At 46.6% G+C, this 21,633-nt stretch overlaps 1 protein-coding gene across 1 annotated transcript in view; it reads left to right on the plus strand.

The window, feature by feature from the left end:
• The first annotated feature begins 4,279 nt into the window (after positions 1–4,279).
• SCARB2 (scavenger receptor class B member 2) overlaps positions 4,280–21,633 on the plus strand; it is a 58,857-nt gene continuing 41,503 nt past the window's right edge. The window contains exon 1 of the mRNA XM_070394600.1: positions 4,280–4,599. Coding sequence (XP_070250701.1) covers positions 4,483–4,599 — 117 coding nt within the window. The 5' untranslated portion in view covers positions 4,280–4,482. The remainder of the gene's footprint in view (positions 4,600–21,633) is intronic.

Consider the following 21,633-nt stretch of genomic DNA (forward strand, 5'->3'; position numbering starts at 1 on the left):
CACACACACACACAACTTCATAGTCACACACACACACGACTTCATAGTCACACACACACACACAGACACACACACACACAGACACGACTTCATAGTCACACACACACACACAACTTCATAGTCACACACACATACACGACTTCATAGTCACACACACACACAACTTCATAGTCACACACACACACACGACTTCATAGTCACACACACACACAACTTCATAGTCACACACACCCACACACACACACACAGATACGACTTCATAGTCACACACACACACAACTTCATAGTCACACACACACAAATACACGACTTCATAGTCACACACACACACAACTTCATAGTCACACACACACACACACAAATACACGGCTTCATAGTCACACACACACACAGACACGACTTCATAGTCACACACACACAACTTCATAGTCACACACACACACACACACACACACACACACACACACACACATGACTTCATAGTGCCGTGTCCTGGGGATCAGAAATGAGGAGGGGCTTTGGGAAGCTTGTCTGAGAATTTGGGGGCTTGGGGTAAAGTCCCTGTCAGTAGCTGCCCTGGGGTCGGGGAGAAGATGGACAGGAAGACAGCCAGGCCAGGTGTCTGCTCCTCACAATGAGACCGAAGTTACTATGGGATCACACAGACTGCTATTCTGGGGACATAAGGTTGTTGTGTATTAAGTTGTTTGGATTTTCTGTAATTAGGTCCTTCCTGTTCTCTCTTATTGTTTAATACGTTTTTAAAATGCTAGTCTGGTCAGCTGTGCTAAGAGGAACCAAGAAAGAGGTTTTTGTCATTTGAACCAGAGTTTTAAAGGGGAAGCAGCTTACCAGCTGCCTGACAGTGGGGACGACAGAGTGGTGTCCGGGTGAGGGAACCTCAGGGGGCAGGTAAATGGAGGGCCACTGGGTTGGAAACTCTCATTCAGAAGCTCTCCCCACGCAGAGATGAGTTTAGTAAATCTGAGTCTCTCCCTTCATCCCAAGGTCTGTTACTCCTCGCGGACCAGACAAGAGGCCAAAAGGGACCTCAGTGGACAATGAGAAGGAAAACTGAACAGGGATTGGTGGTCCGGGACTGGCGCAGGTGGGTGATGATGGAGTTTGCTCCTAAGAGTGGAGCCAGCAAACAGAAAACCTGGTCTTAGTTGGGAGAGGGGGTTCAACTGGAGCCTGAACTGCTCGGTGCTGCATACTCAGGCAGGCAGGTTACCAAATCATCTTTCTTCTCGTTAATGAAGGAGAGAGGACACACAGAGACTGCAGAAGACGCCTAGGAAGGGGATGAGTGAGGATGAGTGGGCGAGCATGACCGGTTAGGCACACTGGGGCACAGGGCAGAGCTCAGCTAGATAGCTGGGACCTACAGCAGAGATGGGGCAGGGTCAGGGGTCAGGAAGGGCTGCTGCTTGTGGATATGTGAGGTGGGGGAACTACCCAGACACTGTGGCCACGACACTTGGAAGGCTTGCTTCATTCCAGACCCCACCCAGGTCTGGTTCTCTGGGGCTGCTGCTCAGCTGGGCAGAGCTGGGAGTGGGCAGCCACTGTCCCTGCCAACGTCCCAGGCTCAGCCCTCCCCTCACAATCTGTTCCAATGACCTAAAACTGAGTAACACACTACGCCAAAACCAATCCTTCATTTTGCATTTCGGGCAGGGCAAGGAGGGATCACTCTGCTCCATGTGTCTACGGCCCATGACTCAAATGGCTGGGTCACTGGAGAGCCAACCAGGCATCTCTCCTCCTGCTGGCTGGAGGCGTCTCTCTGCGGTCTTTCCCGGGTCCTGTCCAGCACGGAAGTCCCAGGGTACCTGACTTCGTAGTGGCTCAGAGCTCCAAGAGCAACGAGTTCCAGAGGCCCAGGCAAAAGTTGTAAGACATTTGTCATCCAGCTTCAGAAGTGCCAGGATATGGTGATTTCAACCATATTCTATTGATTTAACAAATCACTAAATCCAGCACAAATTCAAAGGAAGAAGCTACAGATCTCACCTCTCCACAGGAGTGTCCAAGAACTTGCCACCATTTTTTAAAATATATATTTTATTGATTTTTTACAGAGAGGAAGGGAGAGGGATAGAGAGTTAGAAACATCGATGAGAGAGAAGTATCGATCAGCTGCCTCCTGCACACCCCCTACTGGGGATGTGCCCGCAACCAAGGTACATGCCCTTGACCAGAATCGAACCTGGGACCCTTCAGTCCCCAGGCTGATGCTCTATCCAGTGAGCCAAACCAGCCAGGGCTTTTTTTTTTTTTTTTTTAAGATCTATTTTATTTTATTTTTAATATATTTTATTGATTTTTTTACAGAGAGGAAGTGAGAGGGATAGAGAGTTAGAAATATCGATGAGAGAGAAACATTCATCAGCTGCTTCCTGCACACCCCCTACTGGGGATGTGCCTGCAACCAAGGTACATGCCCTTGACTGGAATCGAACCTGGGCCAATGCTCTATCCACTGAGCCAAACCGGTTAGGGCTTTGCCACAATTTTTAATGCATCACAGCATCTCACCGAGTCCTTAGCAGAGTCCCCCAGCTGAGTTCCCTGTCCCCAGACTCTCCTTGATGGCAGCTGGGAGGCAGCAATGCCCAGGGGAGAAGACGGGAGGGTTTCCGAGGCCACTAGGCCTGCATTCTGGTCCAGGCAGGATCCACCACTCAGCAACTGGTTGGGCTTGTCAGGCTACTACTTATCTGGGGGAGCTGTGGTTTCCTGGTGTGTAAAGTGGGAACGCTACTACTACGGAGGCCAAGGAAATGCACTGCTCAGATTTTCCAGTGCAGAGCACAACTGCCCAGATGCTGAGCTCTGAAATCTGTCCTCTGATATTCATCGCTTGGTGCCCAGGCCAGTTTCCTAGGACTGCTCCTAGCCCACGACTAAGTACTAGAGGCCTGGAAAGTGCTGGCTCCTGTGATAGGCCAGTTTGGCGCACGGACCCTCCAGGGCCTTGCTGAACTTTCTTAAGAGTTGCACTGCCGTAGAAGATGCTTCCTTCCTTGCCTCTCTCCTTCACAAGGATCACATCTGCATCCCAGGTCCGGCCCTCTGTCCATTTCCCTCCTAAGTCCCTTGCACAGTGCTCCTGGCTGGCACTGCTTTTGAGGGACGGGGACAAACAGCTACAAGTTCACAGGGCTGCTGTGGATATTAAATAAGTGGGTGTATGTAAGCACCTAGCCAAGGCCTGGCATATAGTTGACATTCATTCCACTAATATTTATGGAGTCCCTGCTGTGTGCAGACTTTAGCCCAGGTGCCTGGGAGATAATGGTGAGCAAAGCTGATGTCCACGTCAGGGCCACCTGCTTGAAACTTCTTGCTGACTCCCACGGCTGAGAGATAAAGTCCCAACTCTTCTATGGGACACAAAGAGCCCTTCAAGGTCTGACCCGAGGCTTCTCAACACCTCCCACGCCACCTGCTGCTCCCCTGGGCTTATCATCAAAAGGACCTTCTTTCTTTCCTCCTACAGTCTTGCTCTTTCACCCTCAATGTCTTAGCACATCTTTTCCTTCTCATTGGAATGCCTCTTCCTTCCTTGACACACACACCTCAGGTGACAACCCTGACACATCCCCAAAACCCAGTTCAGCTGTGGGGCCCCGGGTCACAGGACAGAACATGCTTGTTGCACAGGCCTCAGCACTCACCTGTGAAAGCAGGTTACACTGGGCCACAATGGTGTAACAGTGTCCCCGCCACCCTGTGAGCTTGCCGAGAGCAGGGGCAAGGTTGTATCCATCCTGAATGCCCAGTGCTTGGCCTTTGGTAGGCCTGCAGTACATATGCGCAGAGTGGGTGTGTGAATGAGCCCAGGAGGACTTTTTAAAAACATATATATATATTATTGATTTTAGAGAGGAAGAGAGAAAGAGAGAAACATCAATGACGAGAGAGAATCACGCCCCCTACTGGGGATCGAGCCCGCAACCCAGGCATGTGCCCTTGGCCAGAATCAAACCTGGGACCCTGCAGTCCGCAGACCCACGCTCTATCCACGGAGCCAAGCCGGCGAGGGCAGGACAGGCGGCGACGTTTGGAGGAGACCGCGGGGCCTGCAGCGAGCGGAGGGGGCGCGGCGGGGCCTGGAGGGGTCAGGGAGCCGCAGGCGCTGGGGGCCGCCCGGGACGAGCGCCGGTCGAATCGCGGCGGCCGCCGCGGGGCACATGACTGTGGGCTCAGCCTCCGCCCCGCCCGCCGCCCGCCGCCCGCGCAGCTGCTGGCAGTGCTCTCCCGAGTGTGCGGCGAGCCGGCTGGCGAACCACGGCCTGCGAGCTCCCTCTCCGGCTCCGGAGCAGCGCCGGGCGGCGCCGAGGCTGCCCCGGGGAGGGAAATCGAAACCGAAGCGGCTCGTTCCCTCCCGGGCCGCCGGCATCCGAAGGTGCCGGGTCTCCCCTCCTCCCGGCGGGTCGCGGGCGTGCGCCGCCCGGCCCGTGAGCCGCGCGCAGCATGGGCAGGTGCTGCTTCTACGCGGCGGGGACGCTGTCCCTCCTCCTGCTGGTGACCAGCGTCACGCTGCTCGTGGCCCGGGTCTTCCAGAAGGCCGTGGACCAGGCGATCGAGAAGGTGAGGGGGGCTGCGTGTCTCCGTGCCCGGCGGGGGGCGGGGGGCTCCTTCCAGCCGATCCCCTGACTGCTGAGCCTTGTGCAGGGAAGAGCTGCGCCTCTGCAAACCCTCCGATTACAGCCCTCCTTTCTTCTTGTCTTGTCCGTGTTGGAGGTAAGGGTTAAAGAAGGATGGAGAGGCATGGAAATGACTGTGTTCCCTTTATAACAACCAGTAAGACTGTGGATCTAGACGTTTAAAAAAGCTTTCACTTATATTCTGTCATTTGCATCCCCCACCCTGCCCTCCCTTCACCCTGATCTCTGTTGAGCCCAAACTCATTTCCCTCCCACTTGATGAAAAAAACAACACAAAACTAAACAAAAGACACCACAAAAGAGGCAAGTTTGTTGGCTGCCTGCTGTGGCCTTTGAAGTGGTGTGGGGCTGCGGGTGAGAAGCGGGTGTGTAGCCTATTGTGCTCTTGCCTCCTTGGGCTGGGCAGGGCAGCCGGTAGCCAGGCCAGGCCTCTGGGCTGGGTGACATGTCAGTCCGTCCAAGTCTGTGCCTACCCACCTGCTTGGCAGCGCGGTGTCTTGTACCGACAGTCTGTGTTGCTTTGTCTCATCATTGATTCTTGCTCTTCTCAAACAGCCGTAAGCTGCAGGCAAAGATGCATTTATTGATTCTTCAAAGAACCTGAATCTGTCTTTTCCCCTAGATGAGTGGACCGGAGAGAGTCATTTCAGAAGACTTCTCCAACATTTGACCTCTCCAGCGGTGATTTCTTCTGCCCTTCCACCCACACCCACCAATCTATGTGGAAAGAGGAACAAGAGAGAGTTACTGTGATCACATTTTCCTTAAAAAACAAAACAAAAAGAAATCGTTGGAGTGGCCTTTCTTGTTAGCACCCATAACTGCTTAATTTCCCCCACTGGTTGGCACTTGCTGCCGGCTGGATAAACATGCCAGGCCTCGTTTAGTGTGATCACTGCACTTACTCCCTGTTAGTAAAGTTGTCTCATTCCAGATGACAAATCCTTTAATCATGGATTCCAAAAGTCTTCAATTACTTAAAATCTGGCAGTTAAAGACAACTTGAAAAAAAGAAAACACCAAAGGAACGCATAATTTAATATTTTCTACGTTCACATTGTCAAGGGGGAGGTGAAGCCCATGGTCTGAGCTTAAAGATCATTGTTTTCCTGAGCACCCAAGTTCCAGGGAAAAACTGAACTTGAATGTTCTTCACTCCTGTCCACCTGAAAACCCATGGCCAGATTGTGTATGGATGTACACTGTTGCTTGGGTGACTAGAGTTAAGCAATCCAATTATAGTCAATATATGAATTTTCTTATGTGGCTGTTTCAGGAGGCCCTGTGAGACCAGTGACCTCCCCAGTGCCTCAGGTATCACCAGCCCTCAGATGCTCTGTGGGTCTATGCTTCATAGGGCCAGGGGTCGCTGTAAGGCATCTTGGCTAGGGCTTGAGTTTGCATTGCTATTTGGTGATTGGCTTTTTGCATGGTTTTTCTCCATGGGGATTGGGCTCTGATCCAACTAATAAATTATAGCACAGGGCAAGTGGGATTGCCCAACTCCATTAAGGAACACTGCACAATGTGGTGTGTGAAACCAAACGACTGGGCTAGTTCAGGGGTCAGATATGGAGATATTCTAAGTCAACCAGAGGTTTCATGTTCCCATTAATACCTTTCTGCTCTCCTGGATCACCTGTAGGGTGGTAGCATGGGATAGTGGGAAAGGGTAAGGAGTCTGCAGGTCAACATCCTGGGCATGAAGCCAGTGTTCTAGCTGACGATCTTCTGCTAGGTCAGTGCTTAACCTTTCTTTTTAAAAAAAAAAAAAAAAAAAAAATTTTTATTGATTTTCCACAGAGAGGAAGGGAGAGAGATAGAGAGTTAGAAACATCGATGAGAGAGAAACATCGATCAGCTCCCTCCTGCACATCTCCTACTGGGGATGTGCCCGCAACCCAGGTACATGCCCTTGACCGGAATCGAACCTGGGACCTTTCAGTCCGCAGGCCGTCGCTCTATCCGCTGAGCCAAACCGGTTTCGGCTGCTTAACCTTTCTTGATTCTTGATGTCAGCATCTATAAATGGGGCTAATAATGATCTGCCTAAATAGAAAGGTTATAATAATTCTTAAGGAGCATTAGTATAATTTTCATGGGCTATAGTTAGTGCTCTGTGCATGATAACAGCTTTATCTTTTGTTAGCAGCCACATAATGCAAAGAAAAAATACCTGAGATTTCAAGTCAGACACCTGTGTTCAAATCCTAGCCTTGCCACTTACAAGTTTTTTGTCTTTGGGCAAGTTACTTAACTTCCCTGAGTTTCAGTGTCGTTACTTGGAAAAGCAAAGATGTTAGCTTTTCCTTCCGAAGGGCCTCCTCACATTGATAAGCTACCCACGGACCGTGGACCGGCCTCTGTGTTTGCTGTGAGGCCATCTGTGCAGAGCACCCACCCGGCAGAGTTTCTGGCACAGCACAGGTGCTCCGTTATGGCCGCGTCATTATTTCCAATAGTATTATTATGGAACAGTTCATTCATAACTTGGCTTTAATGTAGTTGTAATATAATCCACCTTGACAATCCCAGCTCTTAGTGGTTTCATTTGAAAACTCTCCATGCCCTGGCTTGTCTACATCAAAAGAGAAGAGAGGGAAGGGATGAAGTTCTAATAAGTAGGTTTGTTTGACTAATTGTGAGAAGCTGAGTAACATCATTCCTATCAGAAGAATTTGCCTTATGTGATTATTTTCCTCCAGTCCTTTGGTGACCAGAGACTACTGAATGGGATTTTCATTTTGGCAGTGCATGGAATGGAAAGAACCAAAACTAGTTGACCTCATTGGCTTGTATTGGGCAAACCCTCTAGTTGTTTCTGCTTCACTTCTCTCATTTGCAAAAGAGGTGGACTGAGGCTTTCCTTCTTGTCTACCCACTCTCGCTTCCTGGGGGATATTCTGAGCATTAAGCAGGCCTCTATCAAGCGTTTTTACCCCCCTGGAGACAGTTTTGCACATACCCGGCAATCTCTTTTCCTCTGTAGAGCCTAGAAGGGCAGGGTGTTATGTAACATTTCATTTCATTTGCTCACCCCACTGATTGTCCTGGCACCCAGCACAGTACCTGGTACAGGGTAGGTGCATAATGAATGCCTGTTGCCTCCCTATTGGTTGTTTTAGTTGAAAGACCAGTGTCCTGAGAATCAGCAGAACGTGGTTAAAATTCCCTTTTCTGTCACTGACAAACACTTGGATTAAATTGAACAAGCCAAGTGCAAATGATCAAACCCCTCAAAACCTCCGTTTCCTCATTTTGAACATTGGGGGTAATAAGAATAGCTCCCTTAGGGTTGTTGTAAGAAGGCAATAAAGTAATTGATAGAAAGCATCTAGCATAGTCCTTTCCACAGTGCCTGAATATTAACAACTATTATTGTTTCTGGTTATTTTTTTTCTCATCTAGAAACTGAAGTTTATATAGTAGATAAGGTTCCTTCTTGCTCCAAAATTCTGAGATTCTATGAGATGGGCATGTGACCTTTGCTTGATTGCAGCTCAGAATATTAAATTTGGCCTTGGACCGGCTGACCATTTGAACATTTCCTAGAAATGAGGGTGCAGAGCCAGCCAACGTCAGGGCTGGCCAATAGGAGATGGTCTGGCAAGGGAACCAATGAGAGGCAAAGAGATGGTTCACGTTTTGCTCCCTACAGGCCAAGGAAGGAAGACAGCATTAGGTCTCGGGGATAAGATGAGCAGAACAAATGCATTTACCTTTGCCCGAACCTGAGGCTCTGGGCAAGTGAGTCACAGCTGGCCTCTTGGGAACCATAGCAACTGTGGAGCTTCTGCTGCTGATTTAACCAAATAGCATCGATTGGTGAATATGTACAGGTCCTCTTTTTAAAAGTCAAATTAGTAAAATAGCTTCGTTGTTGTTTATGTAAAGACGGTCAACTAAATATAATCCTCAAGGGCTCTCGCATATCTACCTCATCACCCAAGTGGCCTTTTCACAGAGTTACACAGACTTAGAATCTTAGAATAAGAAAAAACCTTTAAGGGCGGGGGGGGGGGGGGGGGGGGGGAGGACACTTATGTAATACCCTTTGTAATACTTTAAGCGAAAAAAAAAAAAAAAAGAAAGAAAAAACCTTTAGATATCACTTAATCTGTTATGTTATAGTCAAAGAAACTGTGTTCATTTTTAAATGGATGATAGTAGGCATCCAGTTGCCTTTACATTTATATGACACTAGAAACACAGATAAATGACTTGTGGAAGGCCACATGAAGCGGAAGGGGTAGGGTTAGGTGTGCAAGCTGGGTCTCCTAATTCACATTCCCCTTCCCGAGGATGACCATACACCTCACTGCCAGCGACAGTCCTGGTTTATTTACACCTGTTGTCCTGGCGTGATTACTAGCACCTCTTTCCTTACAAAAGATTCCTGATTTGGCCTGCTGGTGTGGCTCAGAGGTTGAGTGTTTTCCTATGAACCAGGAGGTCAAGTGCCAGGGTTCTTGTTCCAGCATCTAGAAGGGTTCAGGAATCTGGAGAAGGCTGTGCGTAGATTAAATAAGAGTCCGGAGACGAAGCGTAATTTTGAAAGGCATTAGGGGGTGAGAGGAGCCTAGCTGAAGGAGCTAAGTTCTAAGATCAAAGGTCTTAAGTTCTAAGATCAAAGGTCTTAAGGTCTAAGGCAGGGGTCCTCAAACTACGGCCCGCAGGCCTCATGCAAATACAAATATTGTATTTGTTCCCGTTTTGTTTTTTTACTTCAAAATAAGATATGTGCAGTGTGCATAGGAATTTGTTCATAGTTTTTTTTAAACTATAGTCCGGCCCTCCAGCGGTCTGAGGGACAGTGAACTGGCCCCCTGTTTAAAAAGTTTGAGGACCCCTGGTCTAAGGTCTAAGGTCTAAGGTCTTCTTGTCCCAGGACCCCATGCTTTTTATTAACACAACTTGTCCTGAGGTGAGGCAGAGATATACACTTCAAAGAGTCAGGGTTTCCTACAGAGTCCATTGTCAGAATGGGGAGAATTAGCCTATGGCTGTTCAGGTGTTTGGCCAGTGTGAGGCAATAACATGTAGATTAAGATGCCCTTTAGCTGTCTGGCAGCCAAGAAATCAATTTAATGTATCCTATTCAGGTTCGATTGGGGGGGGGGAGGGGCACATGCCCTGGTCACAGTGGGCTTGATCCCCAGTGGGGGGCATGCAGGAGGCAGACGATCAGTGATTCTCATCATTGATGTTTCTATCTCTCTCTCCCTCTCCCTTCTTCTCTGAAATCAAAAATATATTTTTAAACTGATTCCTGGTTTGGACAATAAAGTCTGTGCTCACACACCACACTGTCCTGCACTTCTTGGCCTTAAAGAGGAGTGTGGTCTCTAAGGAGCTGAGGCCCACTCCAGCTAGCTCAGGAAAGATGGGATTTCTTCTAAAGCTGCAAGAGGAAGCTCATAGACATCTAAGTGTGAGAACCACAGCACAGTAAGGCTTCCTTGAGGACAGTAGAAACTGGAAAGTCAGCAGACCCAGGCACACTGTCCCCCTCTCCTGCCACTGCTTCCCACCAGCCTGTTTCCTCTGTTTACTTGTTGGGCCCAGGCTGTTTGCTCATCTGGGGCTTCCTCAGCCTCAGCCCTTGTGACCTTCCAGCTGCTAAGCTCACATGAACATGCTTCATTTCTTAGTTTCTCTTCCCTCAATTTTTAAAAAATGTTTTTATTGATTTTTAGAGAGAGAGGGATAGAAAGATAGAAACATCGATGAGAGCGAAACATCATTGATCAGCTGCCTCCTGCATGCCTCCTACTGAGGATCGAGCCCACAATCCAGGCATGTGCCTTGATGAGGAATCGATCCGGTGACCTCTTGGTTCCTGGGTCGACGCTCAACTCTGAGCAACACTGGCCTGGCTCTTTCCCAAATTTGTCACAGAGCGATGTGATTGGCTCAGCAGAGGCAATATCCTTGCAAGATTTTTTAACTTCAAAGCAAAAGTGTGCAACTCCTCCCTGGCATTAGAAATGTGATCTTGTGATATCAAAATCATAGTATGGTTCTTTCAACATCTTACTAACTCATGGTGACCATGAGTGCATTCATTATTAATGATTAAGACAGGGGAGTAAGCCAGTACTTCTCAGTGTAGTTCCTAGACTCTAAAAACTGCATCCAAATCACTTACGGAAATTTAAAAAATACAGACTCCACCACCCTGCTGAATCAGGCTCCTTAGGACCGCCACCCAGGATACAGAGCTAAGCATGAGCCCGTGAATGGTTTGGATGGTGACTGTGTTAGCCTGTGTCTTCAGTCCTTAAGGTGGCAATTCCTTTATCGCACCTTTGTATTTTATTCTTTATTTTTGTTTATTTTGCTGGTAAGAAAAGAAATGCATGTCATAAAAAGTCAGATACAACAAAAATTAATAAAGCAGAGATAACTACTGTTAACATATTATTGGCATCCACCTTTTTATTTATGCACATATAGTAACACATTACAAAAATGGGGTGCTTCTATTCCCACTCTTCATTTATAATTTCAGCTTTGCTGAGTTATGATTGACATATAAAAGAGATAGCAATTCTAGTTGAGTATATTACTACTACTAGTTACTATTATCCTGCAAGTTTACGTTAAAAGGGAAGATTAGAGGGGGGGGGTCTTGCCTGTGGAAATTGTTTTTGCTTTCTTGTTTAATAAAGTGCAAGATTTCATTCTGTCAAGCCTGGCAACAAGGCCATCTGTTCTGCCAGACATTCGCTCGTTCCCAGGGAGGAATCAGCAGGTGGGATGATCAGCTCATTAATGAAAACACAGGATGTTGGCCAAGTGACTAGTCATTTATGGCCTATATCATAAAGCTATATACTATGTGTATACATGATATACTAATAAAGGGACCCCTTTAATCAAAGCTAGTAGCAGAGGCATATTTGCTTGTATCTGACCCTCTTTACCAAAAAAGGGAAAATGAAAGATAACCTGAGAGGGTCTGGTGTTTAGCAAAAATGAGCAAGGGCATATTTCTATGTAGAAGTGAATACTATTGCTATGATTTCACATGCAACAAATGTACAAGCTTATGCCCACTTCGCTCATTTATCTTGCCCACTTGGCCCCTCCAGCATCTGAGCTTTATACAAGAGAGAGAGAGAGAGAGAGAGAGAGAGAGAGAGAGAGAGATTGGCAGAATGCCATTGTGAGACTAATGTACTCATTTTGGCAAGTCCCATTTTAAGGATATTTGCTTTAAACATTGTACTTCTAATAATCAAGAGTAATGGAAGCCCCAGCTGGTTTGGCTCAGTGGATAGAGCATTGGCCTGGGGACTGAAGGGTTCCAGGTTCAATTCTGGTCAAGGGCACATGCTCGGCTTGTGGGCTCGATCCCCAGGAGGCAGCCAATCAATGATTCTCTCTCATCATTGGTGTTTCTATCTCTCTCTCCCGCTCTCTTCCTCTCTGAAATCAATAAAAATATATTTTAAAACAGAGTAATGGAAGAAAGAGGAGACATAGATAAATAAGCAATGAAAACATCACTTATTTCATCTTTGAGAGAGACAATCACAGCCAAACAGGTTGTAAAACAAGACTGGCTCCAAGAGTTGCACATGGAGCCCAGGCATTGTTTTCATGGCCGCGCTTCTTATTTATTCACATCTTACAATTCCTTTCTCTTCCACTCTGCAACCACTCCCCTCACACACACACACACACACACACTTTCCCAATTGTCACCTGATCCTCATGATGAAGGGTCCAACTGGGGCTGCTTTTTCTCCCTTTGGGCCAGCAATTCTCAACCTTGGTTTCACATTTGTAAACACCTGGAAGCTTTTTAAAAGTGTCCCAATAGGTGTTTTCTAGCAGGAGTTTATTCCGGATAGCTGTTTCATCATATCGTCCTGTATGGAATTTATAGACAGAGTAGCAGCTTACCTATGAGCTGACATTTGAACCTCAACTGTCAGATCACATTAGCTGAAATGATTACAGTTCCAATGAAAGCAAAACGAGTTCAACAACAGTGACATACAAAATAAAATGCCAATGCATTTGTTCCTGGGTTAAAATAAGGTCAGAGAATAAGGGTAAAACATTAATGTCGTTAATTTTCTTTATTTCAACAGAGAATTTAAAAAGGTAAGTAGTGCAGATATATTACTGTGAGAGTCTAGATTGGGTTTGCTTAATTTTAGGAAGAAATTTTTAAAAAAACAAAGCAAACCAACCGGTGTTTTGGTATCGGGTGAGGTTTATTAACCTGGAGTCCAGGGAGAATCATCCGCATGCTATGAGGCCAGGTTCTCAAAGTCGGTCTGCATGCTCTCTGGGTGAATTTAGACCCTGTAGATGGCAACATGGATACTGAAGTTGTGCTTAATTATTAAGTAGCACTCTGTTGAACTGAAAGAACAATCAGCAGCACTCTTGAGTCCTTAATGTTTCCTTAAAAGTGTTGTTTATATTCACCAAAGCCTAATGCAAGTCCCCGAGTGCTTATTTTTATCATCTGCCAGGACAGCTGGTTCTGCAACCCTCCTAGAGTTGCCTTCCCGAACGAGCTCTACCAGGTTAACCTGGATGTAGTGTGTCTTGTGACTAACATCATGTCAGCTCTTGGCAGAAGCAGCTAATCCAGGGAACAGTGGTTGGTTGAATGTTGCTAGTTTATCAAGTGCCTATTAGGAAATGACAGAGGATGACAGGTGACAGGCTGCCTCACATCATGGCCGGGCTTAGGATGGCAGGTCAGGGACCTCGGACTTTATCCTGTGAGCATTGGGGAGTGTCTGCTCACATGGGCACTTTTTTATTTGACAGAGAGAGAAAGAGAGAGGGAAGGAGAGAGATAGAGAGGCAGGAACATTGGTAAGAGAGAAACATCACTGATTGGCTGCCTCCTGCATGCCCCCTCCACTGGGGATTGAGCCTGCAATCCAGGCATGTGCCCTGATGGGGAATTCAACCAGTGACCTCTTGGTTCCTGGGTCAAGCTCCACCACTGAGCCCCCAGGCAGGGCCAGGAGGGCACTTTTGGTAGAACTCTCCAGAGGCTGAGGTAGATAATGGATTTGAAAGGAACAAGCCTGGAGAGGAGGAGACCTGTTAGGAGACTACCCACAGTATTGCCACAGTACAAGCTGATGATGCAGTGGGCACAGGAATGGAAATGGAGAAGAGAAGGAGATAAAAATCAGTATTGATTAGGGGAGAAAATCATGAGTCCATTTTTTTATCCCATTGACTTGGGGCAGCCTGTGAGATGGCCGGATGGGGATTTTCTAGTGGATCCACACAATGGAAATGATCTGAATAACTTCAGGCATAAGCCTTTGGGCTGAATTACTGGGCCTGGCACACAGCTGGACATGTTACACGCATGTCCGTTTTGTATCCTTAGCTAAATTTCCTCTTGAGAACACGGCCTATGCCTGCTGGGCATATAGAAAGCACTCAATATATACATATTGGCTAATGCACTGAAAAAGAAGATTTTCAGTCCAAATGATTGTTTTGGCTGTTGACACTGCAGATTCACCGCATAACTGGATGATCTTCTCAATATTTCTTTTGGTGGTAGTGCCCACAGTATCATGCCTGGAAAAATTCATCGTGTTCTGCTTGGCTAATATTAATAAGCAATATCTAAAATCACGCTGCAGACCTGATTTAGGACCTTACGTTGATTTTTAATTTAGCACAGCTAGAAACTCAGCTGATGCCAGGGTTTGTCTGGTGGCCGTCCCACTGCAGCGGAATCCTCAGTGAGGAGGATCTGTTGTTTTCAAGCCACGGCTTTCTGTTCTGACTGAGCAAAGGGCTCCTGTGGACCAGGGAAACTGGCTCCTTGTACCCTGACGAATGAATGACTTCTGTCATTCCCGGGCTTGAGGTTAGGTTACTACTTGGTAGTTTCTGAATCCTTCCTTTGCAGAGCAAGTCCCTGGGAGGATATAATTGAAAGCCTTCAGGATCTGGGGGCAGAAATGAGAAGTTTAGGGTCCAAATGCAGCCCTTTTCTGGACCATCTCGCGGCAGGAGTTTGAGGTGCTGTCTGGGCAGAGCAGCCACCTGGTAACTCCAGAGCTCCGTCTTCCTTTGTCACTTCCTCATGTCAGTCCCAGCAGGGAGCTCACCAAGACCTCACAGCTGCCCTAGTTTCTTTTCCTCTGGATCGAGGGGCCGACTCCCATTCACGGTCTCTCTGGGGTAGGGCTGCCAGATAAAATACACGATGCCCAGTTAAATTTGAATTTCAGGTAAACAGTGAATACCATTTTAAGTGACTGACTCACGCAATGTTTTGATTCACTTCAATTTATCAGTTGTTAACATCCGCCATATTTACTTTCTTTCTCATTCTGATGGAGACTTTTTCTTTGAATTGTTTGAATGCAAATGCAGACAGTATAACACTCTGCCCCCAAACCCTTCAGCACGCATCTCCTAAGAGTGGAAGCATTTTTGACATCGCCAACGCAGTGTTCGGGAGAAACTTGGGCATCCCGTATCTTTATTAGCTACGTCTGGCAGCTCTACTCTGAGGGTGCGGTGGGTTCACAGCTGCTGGAGAGGCCCAGCATGAGCTTTGCAAACCCACAGACCTGGACTTGGTCAGAGTCCGCATGACTTACCGGCTCGGTGAACTTGGGAACACCAGTGCCACTGTTTCCTTGTCTGCAAAATGGGGCCTTGCAGGTTCTGAGCTTAGGGCTTTATGAAGCTCTAGTACCAGGGATCCTCAAACCACGGCCCGCAGGCCACATGCAAATACAAATATTGTATTTGTTCCCGTTTTGTTTTTTTACTTCAAAATAAGATATATGCAGTGTGCATAGGAATTTGTTCATAGTTTTTTTTTAAACTATAGTCCGGCCCTCCAGCGGTCTGAGGGACAGTGAACTGGCCCCCTGTTTAAAAAGTTTGAGGACCCCTGCGTCTAGCCAGCACCTGACTCCTGGAGACTCGCACCAAGCAGTGGGTGGCTTCGGTAGGAATGACACTTGTCCTTCTCTGAGCTAAACCACAGGTGAAAGAAAAATAAAGAAGCAACTGTTTTAGAAATGTTGGCAGCTGTATGTATGAGCTTCCCTCTGTTCTTTCATTTCACACACACACACACACACACACACACACACACACACACACCATGGTCTCCTGTAAGATTTACAGAGGGTTCCTTGACTAATGTCTGGAAGGTGGTGTGAGACGTGTGTGGGCGTTGACTCAGCTAGAGTGGCCAGGGAACGGACTGGGATGGGGGTGGAGACAGACAGCGGGGCGAGCCTGGGTCGTAAGGACATCTGCTATCAGTGTGACTCTGGCAGACTGCCCAGGTTCAGTTTTTGTTAGTTTTCCGTTTTTTTTTTTTTTTTAAGTTAAGGACTCAAGTCTACTTCAGGTTTGTTTCTATCCCAGAACTTCCTGAATCAGTTTGGAGGAACAGGTTCACGTCAGACTGTTGTAAAAACAGCCAGTTTCGCCCTGGCAGGCATGCTCAGTGGTTAGAGGGTTGGCCTGCACACTGAAAAGCCGAGAGTTTGATTCAGGTCAAGGGCAGCTACCTGGGTTGCAGGTTCAGTCTCCTGCCACCAATCGATGTGCCTCTTTCACATTGATGTTTCTCTCTCCCTCTCTCTTCTCTCTCTCTCTCTCTCTCTCTCTCTCTCTCTCTACCTGCCCTCTTTCCCACTCTTCCTGGAAATCAGTGGAAAACAAAAAACAAACAAAAAGCCCAGCCAGTTTTACCCTCCCTTCTGGAAAGGATTTTGCCCTCCTTTTTCCTGGAAACTCTTCCATTTGTCTTGGACTCCTGGTTGCCTAAGAGCTGGAGACAAACCAGGCAAGGTAACTCGGGCAGTTAACTGTCCGTTCCCTCCCTTACTGGCTCTTCCAGGGTTTATAATTCTGAGGTGATTTTATTTCACTAGTAAACGAGATGGCGAGTCCTTTCTGACTCTAGAGTTCTCCACACACTGTGATGCTTGTCAGGAAAAGCTAGCCAGGAATCCAGAATGCAAAATCCATCCTCCTGACAATAATGAGAAAAGAAATACTGTGAAGCGCTCTGTGGGGGGTGGGGACTCTTGCAGCTTTTGTGGGAGAGCTGACCACAGCTGCGGAGGCGTGAGCCTCGCCTTTGTTTTGCAGGAACAGAGGGAAAGCCTAGAAGTTGGTTCTCTTTGTATCCACTCCTCCTTTCCCTTAGGGGCTATTAATAACATTTTCTGGAATTGGAGTTTCTGTCCTAGATTTTCACTTTAAAAGAAGAAAAGTTATAATGGGAGAATTATTATTTTTTTTTTACTGCTTATAGAAGTTATTTATTTCTGTCATAAAAAATTCAAACTATGTGGAGAAACTTAATAGAATGGAAGACTTCTCATAATCCTATTCCATGGATCTAAGTGCTATTAGAGAGTTAGTATGGAAGCTTAGAGATTTAAGGGTAACTAAAAGACTGAACTTATTAAATTATCTACATTTCACCCCCCTGTTTTCATGCCTGTGTTTTAAATATATTTTTTTAGTGATTTCAGAGAGGAAAGGAGAAAGAGACAGAAATATCAATGATGAGAGAGAATCATTGATTGGCTACCTCCTGCACACCCTCTACTGGGGATCGAGCCCACAATCCCAGCATGTGCCTTGACCCGGAATCCAACTGTGACCTCCTGGTTCATAGGTCGAATGCTCAACCCAGCCATGTCGACCAGGCTCATATTTGTATTTTATCTGCCAATCTTGTCCACACCTACACATATTTTACATTGCCTGCTTTTCCCATTTAACATAGATCATAAGCATGTTTCTTATTTTTTTGTAGTGTTCATAATTTTGCTTTGTAGTGTTTATAATGGTTGCTTTCTACAACTTGTGAATTATCATGATTTGCTAAGTCATTCTTTTCCTGTTCAACATTTTGGTTATTTCTAATTTTATGCTAAATCCTTGTTTCCTGAATTATATATAGGGCTGAAAGAGAGGATCATGACTAAAGACTTTTTTTCTCTTTTATTGTTTAACATTTGTTGGGTTGTCTACATTTGAGCAAACTAATGAGAGTGACAAGATTCCTTTTTTAGTTCAAACCAAGCCCTAGACCAGTGATGGCGAACCTTTTGAGCTCGGCGTGTCAGCATTTTGAAAAACCCTAACTTAACTCTGGTGCCGTGTCACATATAGAAATTTTTTGATATTTGCAACCATAGTAAAACAAAGATTTATATTTTTGATATTTATATATTTAAATGCCATTTAACAAAGGAAAATCAACCAAAAAAATGAGTTCGCGTGTCACCTCTTACACGCGTGTCATAGGTTCTCCATCACTGCCCTAGACCCCTCTCATCCCCAACCTGAAGATGGCAGTCATCGAAATCACAGTCCCCGTTTATGGAGCCCTCTGCCAGTGGCCAGAGATAAACAGCTGAGACCTCTCTTCACCCGTACAATGATCCTAGTCACGCCCTCCGGTCCACTGTGCCGCAGTAACCTTCTGAATCACCTCTTGCTGTGTCAGTTCAAGTTGCACAGTAGATAGGGGTGTCCAATGAAAACAAATCTGACTTGGGCAAGGAGAGACTGTTGGAAAGGATTACTGCAAAGGAGAAAGGACATTGCAATAGGAAGGGGAGATTACAACAGGGAGATCCTCTGGCTGTAGGATCTGCAGGAGCCTCAAGGGCTTTTCTTTTATAGGGAGGAGTAAACAGGTCTGGGAAGGAGAGAAACTTAACCAAAGTTTGGCTAACGAGCATTCCTCCCCCCCACCCCCGCCCCAGCTTTATTGAAGTATGGCTGACAAATAAAAATTGTGTATGTTTAAGATGTACACCATGAAGTTTGATACGCATATACATTGTGAAATGATTATCACAGTCAAGCTAATTAACACCTCCATCACCTCACAGAGCATTGAGTGTTGTGTTGTGACATTCTCTGAGCAACTTTCAAGTATACAGTACATCATTCTTAACTAGTCACCATGCTGTACATTGACAAATATTTTGTTTCCATTGATTGGTGGGAACAAGCAGTTCCGCTGACCAATTATGAAGCAAAGAATGGGAGTCTGGCCTGGCCGGCATGGCTCAGTGGTTGAGCATCGATCTATGAACTAGGAGGTCATGGTTCCGTTTCCAGTCAGGGTTGTGGGCTCGGTCCCCAGGGGGGCATGTGCAAGAGGCAGCCGGTCAATGATTCTCTCTCATCATTGATGTTTCTCTCTCTCTCTCTCTCTCTCTCTTCCTCTCCCTTCCTCTCTGAAATCAATAAAAAATATATTTTAAAAAAGAATGGGAGTCTATAGGTGTTTGTCCTTGTCTTAGATAAGAAAGGGGACATCTGTGAAACTTATCTAATGCTATGGGGAGGGGTATTTCGAACACAGAGGGCCTTCTGAGCCACTGCTCTTCTCCAGGAGCGTGTGGCTCGGTGACATTCACCTTTGCCAGGAGCACAGGTTTGCAGCGAGTCCTGGGGAGGGAGGCTGGCTCTACCCCTACTAGCAAACTTCAGGCATTCTCCTAAACTTTTTGAGATTTGATCTGAAAGGTAAAACTGGGGAGATGATTGTCACCTTGTAGGACATTAGGGGGATTAGATGAGATAAAGTGATAACACAGAGCCTGGCTCTTGATAATATTCTGCAGCTCAAAAACCTTCCATGGACCCCCATTGTATATCAGACAAAATCTAGACTCCTGTGACTTCAGCCTCCTTCTCTAAATGAATCTCCCTACTCCCTAGAAAACTCGCACCGAATACTGTCCCATCTCTCTGTCTTTTATTGTCTCATTCTTCACAGCCACCGTCTTTCTGATTAAGCAGAGGGCTCCAGCAAAGACAGATGAACATGGAGCAGGCCGGGAGGAAGGGCTCACTCTGTCCAACCAGACAGGACAGTTGAATCAACCCTGGTTGTCCATCAGGCACCCAGCCCTGTGACCGCCTTCTACTTGCCAAATGTTTGTTCGTTCTTCCTGGCTCACTTTAAGCACCACCATTTTTCATCTCGATTCATAGAATCCATTGTGTGAACACTGCCGAGACCATACACTCCTTGGCCATTTGTCACGTGCTGCTTTATGTTGATGATCTCGCATGTGTGTATCAACATTCCCGTAAATAGAGGGTAAGCTCCGGGAACACAGAAACCACATTGATGTTGCTGGGTATCCCCTACAATGCCCACACACACACTGTGTTTTCATGATGTACATGCGTAGTTCTGTACTTTGCAAGAAAACCATGGGTATAGCACTGCTTTAAACAGCTTTAAACAGTAAAGGGGGTCACAGAGAGACACAGATTTTTCTTTCCACCCACAAAAGGAACTGGCTGCACACAGCTCTTGAGGGTGCTGGATTACTGATAAGATGCACAGATAGGTGTTAGATCTACATGTTTCAGGGCTTCTAATGAAGCTATTGCTTTCTTCTTGACTGGTGCAGGGAGAGATCAAGGAGTTGCGGGGACAGCGATGGACAGGGAGGGCCTCTCCCAGGAGAGTCCGCGCTGGCTTCCGAGGTTGGAGGGGAGGGGTTTCACGGTTTGTCTTGAAAGTTTTCTGTCTCATCCATCTGAGCTCAAATCAGGAAATCAGTTCTGAGAGTGAAGGCCAAGAATATTTTAATAATGTGCTGTTTGGATAGAAATCTGATGAGCAGACGTTCTGAACTGATGCCAAACCACCAGCCATCCCCAGCTCTCTGACGGGCCAGAACCCCTCCCAGCCTTGCAGATGCCCAGCTTTGCTTTGACAAGCTTAGGTTTTCTACACCCATTGATCCCAGAACCCCTTTGTTTTTTCCCTGCCGAGATTCTTGGGATATTTTCTATTTAATAATAAAGCCATGTTATTATTATTCCTTGCAGCCTTGTTTCCATTAAATCGCAGGCCCGGTCGGCTAACGTGTGATATCCTGTATTGTGCTGCCACAGCACATTTTAGCCTGTCGTTTCTTACACGCTTTGAAAGCCAGTCCCTTTGTTTACTGTCACTCAAGTCCTCACTGCCGGACGAATGGCAGGTGGCATTGGGGAAGCGTCCCTTGGAAGCTACTATTTTCACTCAGAGCCTTGCATCGTCTGTATTGGTAGATCCCATTTTCCTTTTTTGATTTTCTTTTAAAACTTTTCCCCAATGTTAATTATTTTATTCAGTATAAACGTTTGGAAAATACAAAATCAAATCAAGGAGAAAATAGCAACGACCTAGAGTTGATCACACAGAGTTGATCACTGTTCACATTTTGGTTTGTTTACCTGCAGTCTATGCTATTACCTTTCTTGTGTATGTCAGTCATTTTTACTGTGAAAAGGTAGTTTTTCTGCATTAACAAGTTGAGGACTGTTAGGACTACTAGGTCTTAGGCTTCTGCCTGTTCCCCTCGGGTGTGGCATTGGTCAGGCTTCTGGTGCAGGGCTGGAGAACAGCCCCCCACCCTCCGTGGCTTATAGCAGAGACATTTATTCCAGACTCTGGTGTGCAGGATGGCTGCCATGGGAGCCTGGCTGGCTCCGCTGAACTAGGCTGGCGTTCGGGCTTCATGTCTGGTGCACACATCACCCTTTTAGGGCCTTGGCTAGAGGGTCCACTGCTACCTGGGGCAGTCTCTTTCTTGACACGCCTCTTAAGACCTTAGCTTAAAATGGAGCCATTGCCATTTCACCCTCGTTCTGTTGATCAAATCAAGCCACTTGGCCAAGCCTGAAGTCTGTAAGGTGGAAAGAATACTCCTCTCCTGGAGGGAGGAGGCCATGGTGAATAAGTTTGGGTTTGCTAGGGGGGCCATAAAAAATACCACAGACTGGGAGCTTGGACAGCAGGCATTTGTTGTGCCATAATTTTGGGTACTCGTCGGCTAAGGTCAAGGTGTCAATGAGGTTGGTTTCTTCTGGGGCCTCTCTGTCTTTGGCTTGTAGACAGCTGTCATCTTCCTTTGTGTTTATTTGTTCTAATATCCTCTCATTCTAA

This window comes from Myotis yumanensis, unplaced genomic scaffold (assembly GCF_028538775.1).
Source record: "Myotis yumanensis isolate MYYU_CA2020_CCGP unplaced genomic scaffold, mMyoYum1.0.hap1 SCAF_1, whole genome shotgun sequence".
In the NCBI taxonomy this organism is placed as follows: Eukaryota; Metazoa; Chordata; class Mammalia; order Chiroptera; family Vespertilionidae; genus Myotis; species Myotis yumanensis.